Source organism: Arvicola amphibius, chromosome 5 (assembly GCF_903992535.2).
Source record: "Arvicola amphibius chromosome 5, mArvAmp1.2, whole genome shotgun sequence".
Classification (NCBI taxonomy): Eukaryota; Metazoa; Chordata; class Mammalia; order Rodentia; family Cricetidae; genus Arvicola; species Arvicola amphibius.
This window is the reverse complement of record NC_052051.1, coordinates 102,710,189-102,734,474: the sequence shown is the minus strand read 5'-3', so window position 1 is coordinate 102,734,474 and position 24,286 is coordinate 102,710,189. Positions and strand designations below refer to the sequence as shown.

At 42.1% G+C, this 24,286-nt stretch overlaps 1 protein-coding gene across 5 annotated transcripts in view; it reads right to left on the bottom strand.

The window, feature by feature from the left end:
• The window catches only part of Fhod3 (formin homology 2 domain containing 3), a 412,222-nt gene that overhangs the window by 84,398 nt on the left and 303,538 nt on the right, over positions 1-24,286 (bottom strand). For all 5 annotated transcript variants that reach the window (XM_038330720.1, XM_038330721.1, XM_038330722.1 and 2 more), the window contains one exon: positions 19,639-19,743. In XM_038330720.1, the coding sequence (XP_038186648.1) occupies positions 19,639-19,743 (105 nt within the window). The remainder of the gene's footprint in view (positions 1-19,638; positions 19,744-24,286) is intronic.

The following is a 24,286-nucleotide window of genomic DNA, read 5'->3' as shown; positions in this document are numbered from 1 at the left end:
ACAATGGAAACTATATTTGGTGGCTCCTTTTTCTGTACATACATATGTAAATCATAGGAAGCTAAGGACTGGGTGTGATTCCAGCAATGCTGGATTAACATGTCCAAGCACAGGACACACACACATAGCTGCTATATGCAAACCATGGGACTAGTGTCCCCTGTACAAAGCATGTCCAAAAGCAATACAAAAAAAAAAAACAATACAAAAAAAAAAAGCATGTCCAAAAGCAAGCCAGAAGCACAGGAGCCTCTATTACAAGACAACACTTAGATACTTCTCATTGCTGGGCATGGAGGGAATGGTGGGGAAAGCGGAAGTATTCAAGTACTAAAGAACTGGGGGTGCACTTTCTCAATAGGAAACTGTAATCTGGAATCTTTGCACAATGCCAGTGGAAAACAGGGACAACTGAGAATTATCTGTCCCACCACAAGAGCATACCAGACAGGGGTAGTGCCACACAAGGCTTACATCAGAGCACTTGGTTGTGTCTCAGCCCTGTGGAGACCCAACTTCATCTATACTTTCTCTGGTGGGAGATACTTGATCCTTCTAGCTACCAACCTCTTGTAAGCCTCCATGTTATGTAATCACGTTCTCATTTACAAACAGAATTATAATACAGCTACTTAAGGTTACTGGGCACATCATCTATAGATGAGGGAGGAAAACTATGCACTGTCCACAGGAAGAAAACAGGAAGAGAGGCTGCAAGAAGTCCATGTACTTGTTATTTGGCAAAGGTATAGGAGAAGGACAGTGAGCTGGTTGGTTAATGGGAAAGCATGACTTGTACTAATGGTCACCTAGCAGGAAGGACATGAAATGGGTAGAAAGGAGTACTGTTGGAGTGGGAAGCCCTGAAGACAGAAGACCAAGAACACAGGACAGCATGAAACACTCCCAGCAAGCACACTCTTGAAAAGTCACATAAACACTGGGTTCTCTGAGCTACAGTCCTGCTTAATATTGTCTCCAAGTCTTTAACAAAGTGAGCATCTTTACTGCATGGTTTTACAGGTCCAACATGCTTAGTCTTAGACCACAGAAGGTGAGCCCTGGTTTAGAAGACTAGGGATAAATGTGTAAATCTTAAGTGCCAAAAGCTGGAATAGAGGCACAAGAGTATATATCCACAATATGTTCAATGTGAACAGCTCAGGGGCATTATATGGGATGAATGTAATTTTCTTTGGTCTTGACATATAAGGAGAATCACATAAGGAGAAAGGAGAGAAGATACACTGAGTTTAAAGGAGGAGCCCCAGGACATCCTGGTTTGTTCATTGGACAATTTCCTTGGGACTGAACTACAGTAAGGATGCGCATACAAATAGCAACAAGGTTGGAAGATCTGTGCAGAATTCAGATGGGAGAGCTCCCACCTGCAAACTCGACCACAAAGGACCTGCCACTACCCAGCAAGGAGGCAGTCACGGTTTCCAAGAAGGAAAAGCTACCCACTCAGAGCTGTTGTTCATAAAGGAAAGGACATAGCCTACAGCAGCATCCAATTCCCAGCCTGATTTGGTTCTTGAACTAGAGCAGTAATAGTGATGAGTCAGACCCCACACATGTGCAAGAACAAAAACCCCCCTAGTATCTGCTGAAGACAGGCATTCTTGAGTAGTTCAGGGACTGATGAAGAACCCCAGGACTCTAGAGCACACAGTCACTATGTGATGTCACCAGACCCTACATAAACATACTCCACCAATGGAACCTGCCTTCCTCCTCTTGTGCACTCTGGATGGAATGCAATGGATTAATTAGGACCACATTTTGCTTTCCAGAGCCTCATATTGCTTGTAATGAGATTGCTATCAAGACCTAGTGGCATGCAAGCAGGACTCCCACAGCACAAAGAGCAGACAGCTTCTATAACTGAAGGGCAGAGCTTTCACCACATGAGTCCATTGACTTCTTCTTGACAGGGTGACATAAGGTGTCACCATGAAGAAAGCTGATCGATCCCCTTTACACTGCACTCCATGCTATTTGAAGTTTTCCTCATCAATGTTTAGTTTAGTGGGGTTTTTTCTTTATCTAAGTTGATCAAACAATCTAATTTTTTAATGCTCCATTGGAGAGTAGAAATCTCAACTCCACTGACACAATTAAAAACAACAACAAAAAATTCTAAGCAGATCAAGTGATAGAACACAGCCAGACAGTATTTGGGATCCAGACAATCTCAGAGATCACATCTTTGTTAAGTGCTGAGACTTGAAACCCCAGGCAAGGAGGACATTGAGACACATGTTGATACTAGTAAGGTCAGCACAAGAAATCACCCTAAAGATGGGAGGGAGGGAAGACACCAGCAATGGGACCCACACAGAACAGATGTCCATCTGGAGAAGGCCAGTAGGGTGAGGAAGACACCGGTGCCAGCAAGCTACACAGAGGACAAAAGTCACAAGCATGGCTTTCAGGAGAGCGCAGGAAGAGCAGCAGTAACTAGCACCAAAGGAAGTACATGAGAGCAGAGATGGCCACAAGGACGGGTGGTCACTGTACAGCTGGAGCAGGTAGGTTTTCAAGGGGGGTCAATGGAAGTGAGAGTTCATTAAGGGGCTTGAGCTGGAAGCAGAAGCTACTGCTTAGGCCAGCTTCCTGGTCCCCGTATCCCCAGATATTACTGTTCCTTTTATTTCAACACTGCCAATCACCACTCCAAGCTTTCAAAAACAATGCTGTATAGTCATGTTTCAGTTACAAACACTGGCAGGAAGGGAGCCCCTGAGAGCCTAGAGTGACTGCTTCCAGAAGATGGGAGCCATTCCTCAGGAAGGGGTATGGACACATCAATGCATCAACAAACCTGCCTTCCTTCCTATTGATTAAGACAAATCTGGTACTGGAACAAGGAGAAAAACTTAAGATTCTTCCTCTGCCAAAGTAATTTCCAGGCAGGTAAAGTATTCAGATGTGAAAAATGTAGAGATAGCAATGTTACAGGAACCACAAGAGAAACAGCTTTCTTCAACAGAAACACAAAACACAGAAGACAGAAAGAATTGATGTATATTACATTTACCTGGTTGAAATGTGTCTACCTGTTTGACTGTCAACTTGACAGAATCTAGAATCCAAGGAGATAAACCTATGGGCATGTCTGTGATGGAGCTTCGACATTAGGTTAATAAACACGAGGAGACCTACCCTAAGTGTGGAAGTAACCATCCCATGGGCTGGAGCCCTAGATTGAAAAAAAAAGGGAGAAAATAAGCAGGTTACCTGCATTCACCATTCTCTGCTTCTTGATTACAGAAGCAGCATGGCTAGCTGCGTCTTGCATATGCTGCCAGGTTTCCTTATAATGATGGACCGTCTTCTCCAACGGGGAACCATAGTAAATAGTTCCTCAAACTAATACAACATCAACAACTTCATAAATAACATGCAAAAGATCCCACTGTCGCTTATGAAGTGCTTCTGCAACTCAACATGAAAAGAGCATGAGGATAATGAGCCAAAAGTAGAAAACGAAACAGAAAACATTCAACACAATGCAAGTAAGAGAAGTACAAGTCACAGATTTACTTACGTACAACTACACAGTCAGAGGCTCACTACCTCTTGACAAAGATATGGAAAAACTAGGCTCTCACCACTACATTGAAAATCAAAATTGATATGGTCTTTATGGATCACAGTGACAAAATATCATCAAAAATTTAAAAACTATCACTTTTTTGATACAGGATCTCATGTACGCCAAGATGGCCTACAATTCACTATGTAGCTAAGGATGATCTTTAATTCAAAATCTCCTGCCTCTACCTCCTGAAGTGCTGCGCATACCGCACTATTTTGATTTACTAAACCCACTTGGGGGACTATATTAGGATCCTGCAGATAATCGCATATGTGCAAAATAGCATGTTCTGGGAACCACCCTCACTACCTCACCTTACCACTTACCAGCAACAGACTGGGTGCATGACTATGGATGGGCAGGGATGAAACAGCACATAGAGAAAAACAGGAAGGCAAGCTGTTAAAAAGAGTGCTTCAGCTCCAAGCACTGCTATGTAAAGAGGACCAAGACAGAATCACTAAGAAAAAAAGGAAGACAAAGGAAAACTTGGGTTAATATCTGTCTAAATGATCTAGAACGTTGATGTCATTATAATAGATGTATGCTGGTCCCAGAAGTATACACATTGAGCCATTAGGATTGTCCCTTTTCAAAAATAGGAGGAAGTGCCACCACCACATCCTCCCTCCCTGTATACAACTTAACATTTTATACATTGTAAAGTCCATAGGACAATCAGTGAATTTAAAATAGCTTCTCCTGTGTTATACTCTCGTAGCTCCACTTCTGAGATCATATATTCAAAAGTTATTTAAAAAGGTATCTGCATGCCCACGCTCATCAGAGCACTGCAGACAGCAGTTAAAGTGTGAGTACAAGTCACATGTTCATCAACAGAGCAGTGGGTGAGGAGATGCCATATGAAAACTTAATGGAAAAGCATTTAAAAACAAGAAAATATTGCTATCTATAATATACATAGGTGGGGTTTGTACTACGTTCATTAAGTCATCCATATAAAGGCAACATACAAAATACCACATGGCTCTTTTATCTATCTATCTATCTATCTATCTATCTATCTATCTATCTATCTATCTATCTGTCATGTAGTACTAGAGATTGAGTCTAGGGCCTCTCACATGGTAGGTAAGCATTTTATTACTGAGCTATGTCCCCAAGTCTGCATAATCCCTCTTGTATAGGACATCTAAGACATCACAGATGTAGATAAAGACTAGAACAGGGGCTACAAGAACGGGGGAGAGGAGGATGAGAAATTACTGCTGAATGGGTGCACAGTAACAGCTATACAGATAAGTAAGAAACACGCTATAACAGCATGGTGCCTGTAGCTAAGATGCTACTACCTGGCAGAGTGGCTCTCACGTGGTCACCACAATGTACCACACCCCATGTACCTTACTAACCCTTCTAACTGCCTAAGGGATGCCATTACTGGTTTATCTTCCCCCAGGAAGAGGGAAAAGCTCTGCAGGGACAACCCTACAAGCCAGGCCATTCTGAGCAAGGTTTCTGAACACTGTTCTAGAAGGCAGATAGGCAACTCCTGCTTACGGTAAGCAATCAGCGGCACTAGCTCAAGCAGGAAGACAGAGTTCATGCTAACCATACACAAGGGATCTGGGGTTCATCTCAGCCATGTCCACAGAAAGTCCCTCCTAAAGTCTGGCCCCAAGGATCCTCCAAGGTCCTCCTCCTAGGCAGTTCTGCCCAGGCCTCACTATAAGTGAACTCTCGAGTCTAAGCACAAGGAATGATTGTCTTAAGTTACCTTTAGCCCCGTGTGTCCACGCACTCAACTGGCTCAGTCTAATCGCTACCCAGCTGCTTTCTACCGCCATTTCTGAAGAGGCCCGCAGGATGGAGCCAGCACTGCATGGAGGGGATGGACGTGTGTTCTGCCTTTCTCCAGGCCGATGGCCCCAAACTTCCCTGTGCTGTAGTTAGCGCTCATTTGTCTCCTTGAAATACTCAAGATGAATGGTTCAAATATTCCTTTAATTTTGTTGTCTTTCAGAAAGAAAATATTTAGACCTTCTCTGCTCAAAAAGCACATTTTCCAAATTGGGGCTTTTTCAAAGTCTGATTTCATTACACACTTGCGTCCTAAAGCCTGGAGGATATTGTAAACAGTTCCAGCTTTCTCGTTTTGTTTTGGCACAATCTAAATTCCAATTTCATGAAAATTAGTGCTGTGCTCTCTGTTTCTAGAAGACTGCTTTAAATGACTCTGCCACTGAATGAGAGATGGATTTACCTGAATATCCCTGTATTGGTTTGATTTTGTAAAGTTTTCATCAGAATTTCTGTGATGGTTAATCTTGGTTGTCAAATTGACTAGATCTGGAACTAACTAAAATATAAGCATGTGGCCACACCTGTGAGGAATTTTTCTAGAGTGGACTGTGAGGTGTGAAGATGCACCCTAAATCCAGATCATGAGATCAGAAGAGCCACTGTAACTCGGCCATACCTGGTGGCAGTCAACATAAAAGGACATGGCAGAAGATTTTCCTTTTGTTGGCTTGCCCTCGCTCTTTTTGGCAAGTTCACCTATCCTGCTGCTAAGGCATTACTTTACTGGTATTAGCATCTATTTCTTTTAGATTTCAGCACAGACTGGAAACTAGCCTTGCGGACAACTACTAGACTCCTAGCCATCTAGTCAGGAGACAGCCTTTGTCCCACTAACCAGACCACAGCCTATAACCCATGCCCATAAAGCTCTTTTTAGTACATAAATTTATTCTATCAATCAGTTGTGTTCCTCTAGAACCCTGATTAATACAAAGTAATGCCAAGTTTTATTGACACCCAACACATTAACATGCCTAAACAAGCCTGAGGAATGGAAAACTAAGCTCATGATAATGCCCATTTTTTCCTAGGACTTTGAAAATACAATCTCATTTCCAAATCGAGACTATGAGAGTTCTAAAGTTACAGACTTGTGCAAAATTCCGGCATTACATTTACTAGTTAGGGTGTGGGGGTGATTTCTAACAAAAGGTACACGTTTCTCCTTGCAAAACCATGCCTATTGTTCGTAAGAATTGAGTGCATTTCCTGAGATGCCTCTTTTCACTCTAAGCATTCATGTATATATTTCAGTAATAAATCTTAAAAATAATATTGAGTATGTATCTCAGTAAAAATAGCCATGTCTCAATAGAGCAAAAAATAGTGATAGATGTGCAATTACATTATAAATAATAGACACAGATTTCAGCTTTCAAGCAATAAACTTCATAAAATGTCCGTTATTGTGAGTGCAATTGATGCAATACACTCAGGCAACAGCAGAAAAATGTGACTTGTGATCCAGAACTCCAATGCATCCATCTGCCTTCTGTCTGTCTGTCTGTCTGCCTAGTTATCTAGCATCTATTTACATTTATCTACCTATTATCTATCTACCTGCCTATTATCCATCCATCCATCCATTCATTAATCCATATAACCGTCTCTACATTCTTCTTATATACCCACCTACCTGTCATCTACCTATATACCTATTTCTACCTACCTATCTGCCTATCAGTTATCATCTTTTGATTACTTATATGTATATAACATTCATCTGTCTTTCCATTTATCTATCATTTATTGTCTATAGCATATGAGTCTATCAATCCATCTGTCATCTATTTCTCTATCATTACAGTCACAAAATAACAAGCTAGCAAGGTTAGAACAAGTAATAATCAGGCTCACTGGATTCCTGGCACAATGAAACTGAGCTTTTGTCATTTCAAGGTATCATCACACAATTTTCAAATCCTCACAGGAAGGATGTCCAGAAAGGATATGCAAATATAAAGAAAAGAATAAGCTCTATAAAGCTAGTCTAGCCAGTGGACGGTGACCAAGTTCCTATGGCAATAGCATGCCATGAAAGAGAACAGGAGCCTAGAAAGTGGAATGGGTTAATTTAAGATGTAAGAGTTAGTTAATAAGAAGCATAAGCTATTGATTAAGGAGTGTTGTAATTGATACAGTTTCTGTGTGATTATTTGGGTCTGGGTGAATGGAATGAATGAGCAGCCAAGGGGCCGCACATGCTTTTACATCTGCATATATAGTACATGTGACCACACGCAAAGTGGGCCAGTATCTTAAGGGTTATTGGCTGAAGGAGTTCCCACAGCTGAGCGGTGATTCGCTGGATTCTACAGCCAGTGTTTACCCTGCTTCTACCATGGATAGACCCCGATACTGTGGAGGACATAATGGCAGAACCTGGTTTACTCTCAAAAGGACTGGTTACCTAGTAGGGTAGTTTGAAAGAAAATGGCCCTCAAAAGGAGTGGCACTGTTAGGAGGTGTGGCTTTGTTGGAATAGGTCTGGCCTTGTTGGAGGAAGTATCACCGTGGAGGCAGACTTTGAGTCTCATGTATGCTCAAGCAAAACCCAGTGAGGTAGACCACTTTCTGTCACCTGCCAGTCAAGATTTTAGAACCCTCAGCTCCTTCTCCAGTATGTCTGCCTGTATGCTACCTCGCTTCCCACCATAATAATGGACTAAACCTCTGAAATATGAGCAATCCAGTAAGCAGCAACCCTCTATGACCTCTGCATCAGCTCCTTTCTCCAGAATACTGCCCTGTTTGAATTCCTGTCCTGACTTACTTCAGTGATGAACAGCAATGTGGAAGTAAAAGCTAAATAAACCCTTTTCTCCCCAGCTTGCTTTTTGGTCATTGTGTTTCATTGCAGCAATAGAAACCCTAATGTAACATGAGGGGGTCAGGCCTGCTTGTTTGGGTTTGTGTCCCACCTGGTACCCCACAGCCAGCAAGCCCCAAAGAAATAATACAGAGATCTCTATAAGTTATAAAGCTGATTGGTCCATTAGCTCTAGCCTCTCACTGGCTAACTCTCACATCTTGATTAACCCATTTTTTGATCTATGTTAGCCATGTGGCTCAGTACCTTTTTTCAGTGGGGTAGTGATGGAGGAGTGTCTATGCGTTACTTTCATTATTAACAAAGAAACTCCCTTGGCCCTTTAATGTTGGGGCAGCTGGCCCAATCCCTGCGTTCAGGGGCGTGGCTGCTCCAGCGGGGTAGCCATGCCCCTTAAATAGGATTGGGGAGCCGGAAGGCGCCCCGTTCGTTTGCCCCGCGCTCACTCCGCTGGACCCTTGGTTCTGTAAGTTCCCTTATCTCCCTTTGTATTAAACTTGAATAATTATAAAAGGACTATTTTTGGTTATTTCCAATCTTCGCCGCATCATCTGGCGCTCCAACGTGGTGCTAAATCCACTTAAAAACCTCGTGGGTCAAACCGCGACTCGCTTTGGCCCCGCGGCCCGGCCGGAGCCCGCGCTCCCCCCTCCCTCCCAGACGATACCGCGCCTGAAACCAGGCCTGCTGCCCGGAAGCTGTTTGCCCGGCCTCACTGGTCGCTCCGCTCCGCGCAGCGGGGACCAGAAACCGCAGCTCCCTCCTGCGCCTGTCCCAGTAGCCAGGTACAGACACCCGCCATTGAGAGCAGTCCGCGGGCGCCCACGCGCGATCCGCCCCCTCGGCTTCCCTCGGCTCTGCGGCCGCTCTCGCGCCCCGCCGTACTCCCCCTCCCCACACCTCAGGGCCAAGTCGCCCGCCAAATCGTTTGTGAAGTTCTTGCAGGGAACCGAAGCCCCGCCCCGCCACTTCGCCGCTGCTTCCACAGCTACGGTGCTCTGCGCGGAACGCCATCTTTGGTTTCCTACAACACGTGAAACTCGGGGCCCTACGCCATCTAGTGGCAGACAACGGTAATTACAGGTAATTTTTCATTTGATTAAAAATCAACCGTTCGGATTGACAATGTCCGACAATATCACTATTAACGGATTCTATAACTTGTTCAACTACACGATGACTGAATTTTTGAGCGATACAGATGTGGTTTCCCTTGGCTGGATATTTACAGGGTTTGGTATCTTCTTTATTTTTGTTTGTTTCATTACAACGTGGTTGGGAAATAAAAAGGAGATAGAGTCCTTACAGGCAGGAGCTAAAAAACTAAACAAGGACATAAATGGTTTGGAAAACACTAATAAACAGCTTGAAAAGATGGTTGCAGCTCTCGAGGAAAGGGATAAGAGACTTTCCTCTGAGATGGCTTTGTTACTTGAGAAATTTGGAACTTTCGAGGAGAAGTTTGAATTTCATGAGGAAAGGAATAACAGATCTCTCTCGGAGATGACTTTATCGCTTGAGAGAAAAATGCAAGGTATGGAGTCAGGAACAACGGATCTGAATCATAAGTTACAATCTCTGTCGGTAGGAACTGAAACATTATCTGAGGAGATTCGAACCGTTAAATGTATTAACAAGACTTTATCAAAGAGCTATGAAAGATTGCTGGACAGAATTTCAATACAAGATGGCACCATTCATGCCATGAAAATTCTGTCCAAGGATGAGACGTTATCGGTATTGGACAAACTTCATACCCTTGAATCCTCTATGAAAGCCTTGGAACATAATACTGGGCAAGAGATTGAGGCATTGCAGAAGGCAATGGTAAATAGATTTGAAAAGATCGAGGAACTTATGGACTCTCATGAACAGGAGCGAATAGTACAAAAGAAAGTCCCAACCCCATCGAATAGAACTCTCCGGGATAGCTTCAATAGAACTCTACCTATTTTCCCAGTAATAACTACAGAAAAGGTGACTGGTTCTAAAAACCCTAAGATCACCAAGGAATATACATGGGAACCTATCCGTATGAATGATCTGAAAGAAATTAAACAAGCTGTTATGAATTTTGGGATGCATAGCTCCTTTGTTAAGGAGATGCTAAAGTCTTGGTCCCTTACAATTAACCCAACCCCTAGGGACTGGTTGGACCTAGTCTCAGCTGTGTTAGAGAACGGTCATCAGTTGAGCTGGAAGTGCATGTTTAGACAAGAGGCCAGGCTTTTAGAACAGCAGGAAAGATCAAAGGGAGTTGACATCACCCTAGATCAAATTATGGGTGAAGGACTTTATTCTGATCCTCTAGAACAAGCTAATTATGATGAACACACTCTATCCATATGTACTACCGCAGCCTTGAAGGCTTGGGACAGGGTTCAAGACCCAAGACAGAGAACGGAATCATATATCAGAGTTAAACAAGATCCGAGAGAACCATTTGTGGACTTTTTACATAGACTAACTAAAGCTGTACACATAGGGATATCTGACCCAGAGGCAAGGCAGGTAATAATTGAGTCCTTGGCTTATGAGAATGCCAATGTAGAGTGCAAAAGGGTATTGACGCCCCTAAAGATCAGATCAGCACCCCTGGAGGAATGGGTCTTACATACAATGAATATTGAATCGAATGAGCTTCACGCCCATCACGCCCATCACGCCGATAAGTGGGTAGAAGATGCCATTGCCAACGGTACAAGAAGATATCAGAATACCAAATGTTTTAATTGTGGCAGAATAGGACATATGAAACGGAATTGCAGACAAAGGACTTACAGAAATAATAATAATAATAATGCCTTTGCCAGGAATAACAGGAATAGAAGGCCTCAGCCTTCAGGGTTATGTAGGAGATGTGGGAAAGGCAGACATTGGGACAGCGAATGCAAATCATCAAGAGATAGGCAAGGAAATCCGTTGCAGGCGGGAAACGCCATGGGGGGCCTCTCGCAGGCCCCCATGGCGAATGTGGTCCAGTCATTTCCCGTTACAACGGAGAACATGCCTTGTCAGGACAATTAGAAATCCCCATGTCTGCTGTTGGAAGCGAAAATAGCCCAAGAGATGAATTACGTGTATTTTGGCAAACTTCTATAAGTGATCAAAGACCAAAGTTAAGAGTGTGTGTAAATGGCATTTTCATTACTGGCCTGCTGGACACAGGAGCGGATGTTAGTATCATTACTCCAGAATCTTGGCATCCGTATTGGCCACTACAGGATGTAAATGTTCGACTTTTGGGAATTGGGACCCTATCTCGAGTAAGGCAAAGCACTAGATGGGTCGAATGCATCGGTCCTGAGGGACAGATAGGAAAATTAAGGCCATATGTAGCTAATATTGCAGTAAATTTATGGGGTCGTGACCTATTGCAGCAATGGAATACTCAAATTAACATTCCTGCTGCCTCTAGAGCATATATTTCTGAGGAAAACATCAAAAGGTATTACAGATGGCGAAAAACAGCCATTCGGGCTGTACAAGAACACAAACCAATGGATGCCCCTCCAGAACCACCAACGGCCCTACCTCTAAAATGGTTGACTGAGAAACCGATATGGACAAAACAATGGCCTTTATCTGAGGAAAAGTTGCAAGCTTTAGAACAGCTAGTACAAGAGCAATTGGATGCTCGACATATAGAAGAATCTACCAGCCCTTGGAATTCTCCTGTATTTGTGGTTAAGAAAAAATCTGGTAAATGGAGAATGGTGACGGATCTCAGAGCTATAAACAGGATTATTCAACCTATGGGCTCTCTGCAATCTGGACTTCCTTTGCCTTCTCTATTACCAAAAGGATGGCCTCTCATAGTTATTGATTTAAAGGACTGTTTCTTCACAATACCTTTACAAGAAAAGGATAGAGAAAAGTTTGCCTTCACTGTGCCTACTTATAATAACTCTCAACCTACCAAGAGATACCAGTGGACCGTCCTCCCACAGGGCATGTTGAACTCTCCTACCCTGTGCCAATACTTTGTGAATCAACCATTACAAATAATACGCAAGATGTTTCCCAAATCTGTTGTTTATCATTATGTCGACGACATATTATTGTCTGACTCAGACATGGATACCTTAGAGAAACTGTTTGAAGTGGTAAAAACAGTTCTACCTAAATGGGGATTACAGATTGCTCCCGAGAAAATTCAGAGAGGAGATTCTGTTGATTATCTAGGTTATAGAATAGGTTTGCAAAAAATTAAGACACAAAAGGCACAAATTAGGAGAGATCAGCTGCATACTCTTAATGACTTTCAAAGGTTGTTGGGAGACATTTCCAGCCTTCGACCGGCTGTTGGGATAACACCTGATATGATAGTTCACTTAAACAAAACCTTAGATGGAGAAAGAGACCTAAACAGTCCCAGAGAATTAACAGCTGAAGCAGAAAAAGAACTGACAATGATTGAAGAAAGATTGCAATGTGGATAGGGTGAATCCAGAACTCAGTAGTATTCTCGTTATATTGCCTTCAAAAATTTCTCCTACAGGAATTCTAATGCAAAGAGATGATATTATTTTAGAGTGGCTCTTTCTACCTCATAAGCCAAGTAAGAAATTAAAAACCTATGTGGAAAAGGTTTCTGAACTAATCATAAAAGGTAAATTGAGACTTCGCCAACTAGCAGGCATAGACCCAGCAGAAATCATAGTGCCTTTCACCGCTGATGAGATACGAAAATTGTGGGAAGATAATGAACCATGGCAAAGAGCTTGTGCTAATTTTTTAGGAGAAATTAATAACAACTATCCAAAAAGCAAAAGGCTTAACTTTATAAAGAGAACTTCTTGGATTCTTCCTCGAATTGTCCGTGATGCTCCGATAACTGGAGCCCGCACGTTTTATACTGATGCTAATAAATCAGGGAAGGCAGGCTACAAATCAGAAGACTTGAGTAAGGTGGAACAAAGTCCTTATGATTCTGTCCAAAAGGCAGAGTTATTTGCCATTCTTATGGTGCTAAGGGATTTTAAGGAACCTCTTAACATTGTTACTGACTCACAATATGCAGAAAGAGTTATCTTACATATTGAAACTGCCGAATTCATACCTGATGATACTGAGCTAACCTCATTGTTTATCCAGGTACAAGAAATGATCAGGAACAGACTTTGCCCTATGTATATAACACACATCCGATCCCATACGGGTCTGCCAGGTCCTTTAGCACGTGGCAATGCAGATATTGATCAGCTATTGATTGGTAGTGTGCTGCAGGCTTCCGAATTTCATGAAAAGCATCATGTCAATAGCAAAGGCTTGAAAAAAGAGTTTTCTATTACATGGCAACAAGCTAAGGAGATTGTAAAGAAATGCCCTACTTGCTCTTTCTATAACCAAGCACCACTGCCTGCAGGGACTAATCCAAAGGGCACCAAAAGGAATGAAATTTGGCAGATGGATGTGTTCCATTTTGCAGAATTTGGAAAATTAAAATATGTACATCATACCATTGACACTTATTCAGGATTCCAATGGGCAACTGCTTTAAGCTCAGAAAAGGCCGATTCAGTAATCACTCACTTATTAGAAGTCATGGCCATCATGGGTATACCTGCGCAAATAAAGACGGATAATGGTCCAGCTTATGTCTCTAGAAAAATGAAACGGTTTTTTGCCTATTACAATATTAAGCATGTTACAGGCATACCCTACAATCCTACAGGTCAAGCAGTCATTGAAAGATCAAATAGGACGATAAAGGAAATGTTAAACAAGCAAAAGGGGGTGGAGAATACCCCCAGAAATAGATTACATAATGCTTTACTAACTTTGAATTTTCTCAACGCTAATGAAAAGGGGACAACGGCTGCAGAGAGACATTGGATAATGGAAAAGTCTGTTGAATTAAATCAACCAGTTTATTTCAAGGATGTGCTAACCTCACAATGGAAGCCAGGGGATGTGCTGCGTTGGGGAAGGGGTTTTGCTCTTGTCTCCACAGGAGAAGAAAAATCGTGGATACCATCAAAATTAATAAAGGTTCGGTTTGAAGAGGAGAACCCCCTTGGAAAAGAAAAATAACAATTCATGCACAAGGATGGTGACCATACTGATGGTAAGAAACATATAGTACGGGGGCAGGGTTTTTTTCTTATCCCCACAGGAAGACGCTCACCTTCAAAGGACCTGAGGAACCCTGCATACCTTGAATATTGATGAATTGGAACCAATTGCAACCCAACAAGGATCAGCATTAACATTGGGTAAGCTCGGTGAGTATAGAAAACAATTTTTGTATGTGTGTCAATATGCATTTCTTCATAGATATTCAGAGCTGGTTTCTTGGAGTTGGACTCTGGCCCAGTCCCTCTCCAATTCCAAGCTTGTTTATAAGAGATTTCTCAGAGTTTCTGTCTCAGGTTAGGAGTAATATTATGAGACAGAATATTAATAACAATAATGTTGATAATGGTACCAATATATTTGCCTTCTTTGCCTTCATTCATATCTATGGTTGTTTTTAATGCACCTTTCTTTGAAGATATGCACGTATACGTCTGTATGTGTCCTTGTAGATAATGCTTATCTCTCTCACAACAAACGACAAACATTTTTTTTCTTCAGTAATCTTTGCAGTTTCCAGGATGAAGACGGGGCCCCGCAACATCAACTCCAACTAGTTATTATGACGTCATGTTTTAGTAGCGCTAATATTTGGCCTGTTTTTTGGTACCAATTGCACAGAACACTTTTGAATGGTGCACATTTTTGACAACGTTCTGGCCTCATTTTTCAAAAAAAAAAAAAAAATTCAGAGGCTGGACACATTTTTCCTAGACGAAATGTTACCCTGGGTATTCTACCATCATTTGCTTTCACAGGAACCCCTGGGAAGAAAAGTCGCCCCTATGTCAGCTGGAAGCAATCTTGGATGACGACGCCCCCCCCTCCCAATAAAGTTTACCCTCAGATTTAGGGACACTAATTGGTGGCTGGTATAGGGTGGTCGGGTTGTGGAAGGCTTTATATGGACTCAGGGGTATAATTTATGTGTATATCTATATGTATTAAAAAAAAAAGGGGGGGGGGGAGGGAGGGATTAACTGGTGATCTGAAGGAATAATTGATTTTTGTGAGTTATTGTTTTTCTTTTTTAAAAAAAAAACTATATGAGTGTTGATTCTTGTATATTGATATATTGAACATTATATGAGAGTATGATACCACCTCTGTTTGAAACAATTGTTATATTGACATTGTTTACTATATTGCAATGTACATCTCTACCTCTGATATTATTTATGTAATGACATTGTTTACCATATTGCACTGTACATTTCTACCTCAGATATTATTTATGTAAGGACCCTGTTTACATTTGGAAATCATTGTCTTCATTTTTTGCACAGTCGTCTATTCTATTAGTCATACAGTTACATAAGTGTTGAGAATTATATGTTGGTCATATTTATATTTAGGACAATCAGGTTTTTTAGACACATAGAGGTTGTATTTAGTATAGATAGCATAATCTTCAACCTCTTTGAAGAACTGTAGAACATGGCCTTTAATCTAACCTACAGTTTTGTATTTTTGAGACACAATCACTCCTGGCAACAATGCTCTACTCCCGAGAGAACGTTGAGCACCAAAGACACTCCACTGGGAGTTTGTCTTCTACTTGGCAGAACTGGCCTTGGGGCAAAGAAAAGCCCATACCTCCATTACTGACTAAAGTACAAAATATCCATAAGTGGATAAAACAGAATTGTCTTATCTTGCCAAGACAGGATAGGATAGTTCTACTAAAGGTTCCTTGCCATTGTATAATGGTATGTCAGGTTTTTTCAGGCCTCAGCCAAAGTTGGTTGCCTCAACATTGCTATCAAGACTTCGTGTGGTTGCCCAGGTAGTCAATTGTCTCTGTCTTCTGTTGCACATTTTGGAAGTTTCTCGTTTGTGCTTCCTGGTTGCTTTGGTAATTTTACTCTCCTTCTCAGATCTTTGATGGGGTTGAAGATTAGATAATGGTAGCTACCTTCTAGATTATTTAGACTTCTCAAAGTAGAGTGATTAGAAAAATTCTTCGTTATATACTTCTCGCCTGATATTGTTTACTTTTTGTAATTTTATATGATCAGTTCCCATTGTATATAGTTGTATTTGGTTTCTGAATCTGTCTTATTTAGACAAAAAAGGGGAGATGTTGGGGCAGCTGGCCCAATCCCTGCGTTCAGGGGCGTGGCTGCTCCAGCGGGGTAGCCATGCCCCTTAAATAGGATTGGGGAGCCGGAAGGCGCCCCGTTCGTTTGCCCCGCGCTCACTCCGCTGGACCCTTGGTTCTGTAAGTTCCCTTATCTCCCTTTGTATTAAACTTGAATAATTATAAAAGGACTATTTTTGGTTATTTCCAATCTTCGCCGCATCACTTTAAGAGACAGAAAATTAGGTAGGCAGAGTAGACAGAACTGTGGGAGAAAGGAAGCAGAGTTGGGGAGAAGCTTCAGGCAGTCGCCATATGCAATCGCCATGCCTCTCCTCTCCGAGATGGACGCAGATTAAGATCTCTCCTGGTAAGCGATCCACCTCGTGGTGCTATATAAATTACTAAATATGGGTTAAAGCAAGATATGAGAATCAACCAATAAGAAGCTACAGATAACGGGCCAGGGGCCAGGCAGTATTTAAATGAATACAGTTTCCGTGTAATTATTTCGGGTATAAAGCTAGCTGGGTGGCAGAACACAGCCCGCCGTTCCTTCAACAAGGTAGATCACATCCTGCTGCTTCGGTGGTCTGGGCAGGAGTGGGAGGAATCAACTTCCTCCTTCCCAGAATTCTCCTGTTCTCATTACATCATTTCTACTTCCTGTCTGGTTTTCCTGCCTATACTTTCTGCCTGGCCAATCAGTGTTTTATTTAAAACATGATTGACAGGTTACAGACAATTCTTCCACACCACCCTAAGCCACCTAGCAAACATGAGACTTGTAATGGAGTATGTAATGGCATACTCCAAAATTTCTCACTGTGCATCCTAATCCTTTATCTGATATGACAAGGATCATCTCCATGGTAACAATCCAAGTGACCTCACCTAGTCCCAAGGGTACTAGAACCTATGCTAAAGACAGTATCCTTAACTGACTTCCCTATTCCCAAATACTGACTTTGCTTAAGAATCTCGAATTTAGGGTCACTGTTGGCTGTGAAATCTGAGAGTTTGATATGGGTTCATTAGTTTTGTGTGCCAGGGGTATCTGATCCTTACTCTATTGGTGGAGGAATACATTTATTTTGCATGATCCTGTGATACAAGGTTATCACCTATAAAATTCATATATAAGAAAAATGAATCAAGTTACAACACACCCACACATGCTCACATCTCTCTCTCTCTCTCTTCACACACACACACACACACACACACACACACACCTCTTAATCTATTAAATACATTTACAATTTTGTCTTGGGATATATTCATGAGGCTTGAGTTGGATGCCCCTGAGAGGCAAACTCCACTGGACACCTCTTCTCCCTGTAACTGTAAGATTTTGTTTGTTCCACACCCCAGTCAAACCTTGTGTGGTAGTTTGAAAGAAAATGGCCCCCAAAGGGAATGGCACCATTAGGAGGTGTGGTCTTGCTGGGGAAAGCATGTCACTGTGCAGGCAGGCTTTAAGGTCTTTTGCTCAAGTTTCCTTCAGGATAACAGTCAGTAGACTTCCTACTGCCTGCAAGATGCAGAACTCTCAGTTTCAGCACCACGTCTGCCTGCATGCCACCATGCTCCCTGTCATGATGATAATGGACTGAACCTCTGAAACTGTGAGTGAGCCACCCCAACTAAATGTTTTCTTTATAAGAGTTGTCATGGTCATGGTGTCTCTTCACAGCAATAACAACCTTAACTAAGACACCTAGCTCCAGAGATGCTTAGTAAAACACTTCCACATATGCAAAAGAGAATATGAATGTGAAATACTTTTCCTATTTAAAAACAATGGTTGAGGCAAGTGACCTCTGAAGTCACTCATGCTTAGATTCCCAGTGATATGCCACCATCCTTTCCCTACCCTCTCTGCTGCCTGCAGACAATGGCTTCTTGCACTATTCCTGTGTGGTCAATATTCTTTCCTCACCAAAATCCCCCTTTAAAGGAAAGGGTTGGTGTAACCAGCATTTCAACCCTCAGGGGGTAAGTAACATCCCAGAGAGTGAGCTGGAAATCCAAAGGCCTTCTCTTCTCCAACTCCTGCACTCTTGCCATTAAGGGTAACTGCTTTTAATTGCTCTAAAATTACAGATCTTACCTTTCCCTTGTAAACACATCGTTGCATAATCACTGGCTTCCAGGAGTAATAATCAGCAAGGAGTTCTGGTGGTCTAATGCACTTGCCAAGTTACATTCCTTCCATGCACCCATGCAATTCTATTCTCTTTGGGTAGGTCTTAGACTAATTGCACAGCACCTCAGTGGGCCCACTTCCTTCTGATCTACATGGATTTACTCATTCAAAGATAAAACATTGTCTCTCAGACAAATTGCAGAGCTCACGTAATATTCAGAATCATCTTTAAAGGGCAAATCAAGACATCCATACTTACATACTTTAGAAGAAATGTTTATAATTTTTTGTTTTTATTTTTTATGTGCATGAGTGTTTCGTTTGTGAGCATACATGTGTACCACATACATACTTGGTGCCCACAGAGGGCAGAGGACAGTGTTGGATCCCCTGGGCCTGATATTACAGACAACTGTGAGTTACCATTTGGATGCTGGGAATCAAACCCAGGTCCTTTGGAAGAAAAGCCAGTGATCTCAATGGCTGAGCCATCTCTCCAGCCCCAGAAGAAATGTTTATAATATCTATGGGAAGTATATGGGAGCTAGCATAATAATAAGAACAAATCATCTTCTCAAATAAAATACTTACTTAGTAAGTAGTGTGACTGTCAGAAAAACTGATCTTCTAAAGTAAAATTCTTCAGAATATACCTTTTACTTACGTTTTTTAGACCTTTCTTTGTTTTCCTTTGTTTTTATATTTTATTATTTATTGATTTGTTTGGGGGTTTTTGTTTGTTTGTTTTTAGAGAGGGTGGCTTCTCTGTGTAACCTTTGTTATCTTGGAACTTGCTCTATAGAGCAGGCTGGCTGCAAACAGAGATCAGCTGCTTCTGCCTCCAGAGTGCTGAGTTACAGGCATGCATCGCCACTCCTGACTCTTTATTTTGTGATAGGGTTTCACGTAGCCCAGGCTATCATCAAATTCACTATATAGTTGGGCATGACTTTGAACTCTGGATGTCTCCTGCACTAACCTACCAAGTATACTAGGATTACAGGCAGACATGAGCACCATTGGCCTCCTCTGACCGCTCAGGGTAACTGATTTTCACCATGGCCCAGACTCACCTGGCCTCCTGTGGGGAAGAGAAGGATGATGCAGATGACGGGGACACACTTGGTGCAGATGAGGGGCCAGCGGAGTGGAAAGAGTTGTTGCTGAAGTTGCTGTATCTAAAAGCATAGAGGTTCAGATTGGAGACAAAAAACAGAGACAAAAGAAGTGAATTTTTTCTAAATATAAGATTTAGAAAGCCATCTAGCTTTTTACAAGAAAAATATTTCTGAAGATTCTACTGCAAAGCATGATTATTTAAAGGTACAGAGATTTACTAAGTACTGCATTTTGATGAGTCTTCATTAAAAAGGTTCCCCAAACTCCAAAACCCACCGGGTAGGAGGATTCATAACAAAGGGTTTCAGAAGAACCAGCACTTCTCCTATTACTTTATAAATGCACATTAAAATTAATTGTGAACATAAATCAAGAACCCGGACTGTGTTCGTCTGTACTATGGTAATCTTTCTCTCTACTTATGATGACACAATTAGAATACCAATGAAGACCTGTGGAAACGTTTGCCTGACTGAAGAAACAGCTTATTATTGTCCATTTGGCTGTGGGTCATTTCAAATCTATCCTGTTCCTTTCCTTTCGTCCCATGGCCAGTCTGTCGCCAGGCCTTTCGGACTAGCCTACCGCTAAGAGATGAAGGCATCTAGACTTCACCCAACACTTATCCCAACTGAAACCTGCAGTGGTTACAATAAAATGAACTTTGATCTTCTCCCAGCCATCTCTATTAAACAGACATCAGGATTTGTAGAATCCGGGAGCTTCCTGTGTGCAGAAATATCCTTTAGCAGTTTCTTCTATGTGGATGTTGTCACTGAGGGTGGCTCCCAGGAAACATCATCACCTGAAGCCTCATCTAGAGCTGGCATTCATGTAAGGCAGCATCTATCCCTACATGTCAGAGGTGAGGCCAACTCATTCCTTAAACTGTTTAAGGACACTGCATTAGGACGTGTGGGACCCCAAGGGTCACCATGATGAATATTCACAAAGATCTTGGACATGAGAAGTGCAGGCTGAACTCCCGTCAGCAGAGACTTGTGAGAAGCAACTGGACTTTAGAGATTCCTCACAAGATATTAGCACCAGGAAAACCACTTTAGAATTTCTAACATTTACATGAAAAAATAGCACATAGGAAAATGCTCAATGGTGCATTATTTAGCTCATGGTGATAGCTCAACCAGGTATGAAATAGAATAGCCAAGGAAGCATGGGTTCTTATTTGGTGACGGATCATTGATTCTGCAACCATAAAAGCTGACCAATATTATAACTGGTATCATGGGAAATGTTTATAAATGGACTAGATGAAAACACCAAGACATAGTTTAGTCACATTGTGTAAAAATACTCTCTAAAAAGTAAAAATCAATTTTAAAAAAGTATGTTCATTTACTTCTAAAAGTGGGAGATGGGTACAAAATTTCAAGTTTTAATAATAAATTGCGACAACAGAAAATATTCATATCCCCCACTCTAATTCTAGGTTCCTAACTCTGGCACCTTGGCCATTGCTTCATCAATCTGTGTGTTCACATGCCAGGTGTGTACTCAGAAATGGGCCAGCTCCACCAAGACAGGGCTGGCCAGTGTCCTTTTCTGTTACTAAGTCGCTTTCATGGTCCTTGGTTCTGAGGACTTGATCCCCTTTCTCCAACCCCTCTCAGGTCACACTGAGATGGAACATGGGGCTTTACAGATGAATACTCTAACACAGAGCTGTATCCTTAGACCGTTTTTCATTTCTTATTTTGAGACAAGATCTTCATATGTTTCCAAGGCTGACCTTGAACTCATGTAGAGTCCAAACTGGCCTTGAACCTGTGATTCTCTGGAATAGCTGGGGTTGCAGGATTTTCTTTTTTCTTTAAAAATTATTATTCCATATGTCTAATATGTTAATTCATTCTCCAGATCAGCACTGGATTAATTTTTCAGAAGGAGTCACAAACCACAGGCTATGGAAAAGGCAGAGAAGCAAAGAATGAAGTTAAAGACAGGGCATTAATTGATGCCACAGAAAGGGATGCAGAAAAGGATGACCGAGCAGAGCCGGGTGCTGCCACAACACAGGCTCCCAGCTTGGCTGTCCCAGCTGCCTGGACACTGGCTTGCTACTCATGCCATTGAAACTCACCCTCAAACTGCTTGCGGACATCCTGCTGAATGTTTTCATGGGATCATGTTGCTGAAATTCTGTTTAAATGATGTTATGGAGATAGACCATGCACAGTGTGTTTTCCCTTCCTTTGGTTTTCCTAATGGCCAAGTAATTAATTCAAGTGCCTCAGAGCCTGCCCAATTTTGGTTTCTCAATTTCAACCAAACTTAGTGGATCATAATTCGCTATTCAGCATTTTTGTGTGTGAGGAGGGAGGGTTCATTATAATGACTAATCGGTTGGTCTTTATTACAACCTATTAAATTGCAGGAAACTACTGAGTAGCCAGATCTGTGACCATACAGACCCACAAAAACCACAACAACTGGACATCCATCAGAAAGCCAACCCCCACCAACAATACTGAGAGTCTTCTCAGATGAAGAACCGGCTTCACTTGTTTAAGTATTCAGTCTTCACTCAGCAGCATGTGACTGGGTTTCACAACACGCAAACACAGTCAGCTGGGTAATGTACAGGTTCCTGTTATTCTCATTCCTGAGGACTACATGTACTAACGAAGCTTAGAAGAACCAAGGACCCAGAAAAGAGCCTTCTGATGCTGACATCACTCCCAGGAAGTACAGAATTGCCACAACAGGCTGATCCCTTGCTGGGAAAGCTGAGGTTGCCAGTAATGTCTTCCAGGCTGACCCAGCTAGCTCTTAACATACATACAGATACTTTCTGGGAGGGTGGAAGGCTCATGCTGGACTCACTGGGCTAAAAACTGTGTGCAAGGCACAACAATATCAGGATTTGGGACTTGGGAGAGACCTATAGGGAACCCAGAGTTCTGAGCAAGACAAACTAGGTCTTAAATGTGGCCTAAGTATGGCTTCTTCTTCAGCTAGCTCCACCTGAGCTGCTCTAACTGCTCCCTTCTCCAGCAAGCCTCTCCTCCCACCATGGCCTCCCAGTTTTAGAAAGGTGAAGAAACACCCTCCAGCAGGCTGAATCCATGTGTGCCTGGCAGTCGTGGTTTGAAAGAAAATGGCCCCCAAAGGGAGTGGCACTATTAGGAGGTGTGACCTTGTTGGAGGAAGTGTGTCACTGTGGGGGTGGACGTTGAGGTCTCCTATGCTCAAATTATGCCCAATGTCACAGTTTACTTCCTGTTGTCTTTGTATCAAGATATAAAACTCTCACCTCCTTCTCCAGCATCATGTCTGCCTGCATGCCACCATGACAAACCATGATGATAATGGACTGAACCTCTGAACTGTAAGCCAGTCCAATGAAATGTTTTCCTTTATAAGAGTTGCCATGGTCATGGTGTCTCTTCACAGCAATAGAAGGCCTACCTAAGACACTGGCAAACCTTAAAGGTGCCAATGAAAGGGACATTTCAAGATTCTCTTAGATTGTTATGTAACTCAGAGGGGTTACCAGCCATAAATTAATCCTTCAGTTATCATATGGGAGGTCTGATTACCCTGGAAGTCTGGCCATTTCATGGTGGGAAGAGCTGCCTCTTGGTTAAGTTTTATAAGGCTCTATTTTGAACAAAGTTTAAATTCTTGCCAGTTCCTACATCACAAACTTTGGTAAACATTTCACCCTTGTTGACAAGACTCTGTCTGAAGACTGACAGGGGCATTGCAATCCCAGGAGAAGATGGAGCCACAGGGGACAACTTAGAGAGGAGAACCTGACTCTGGGACAGGCTTCCTCGTACTGTAACTACCTCTTGCTGCACACAGATTGACTCAGGCCAAGTTACTAAGTCTCTCAGCCTCAAGTTCCTTACCATAAGCAGGGGCTAGTGACATGGTGATAGAACCTCTTTCTTTCTTTTCTTTTCTTTTCTTTTCTTTCCTTTTCTTTTCTTTTTCTCTTTTCTTTTCTCTTTTTTTCTCTTCGAGACAGGGTTTCTCTGTATCTCTGGAGTCTGTCCTGGAACTAGCTCTTGTAGACCAGGCTTCAAACTCACAGAGACCCACCTGCCTCTGCCTCCCGAGTGCTAGGATTAAAGGCGTGTGCCACCACCGCCCAGCTTACAACCTGTTTCTTAAGGATCAAGTGATACTTTGAAGTTCCAACTTCATGGGAAATAGAGAGCCTGGCCCATAATAAACGCATAGCAAAGTTTGCTCTCTTATTATTGTTCCAATATTCTAACACAACCAATGACTGTGGATACAGATTGCAGAAATACAAGATTTTAAATATATTATGTTAAAAGAAGTATATTATTAGAATGGATTTTACCCATCTAGTTAACCACCTCAAAGGTAATTATTCGGAGCTAGTGAGATGATTCAATGGGTAAAGACCCTTACTGCCAAACCTGATGACCTGAGTCTGTTCTCCAGGACTCACAGGAAGGAGAGAACTGATGTTCACAACCTGCCCTTTGACCTTCCACACATGCCCCACCCAATAAATAAATGCAATAAAAGAAGTTTTAAAAATAGAATACAGCCATTAGAAAAATGAAAATATACACAAGTATCACCCACTCTCCACTTGAGCAG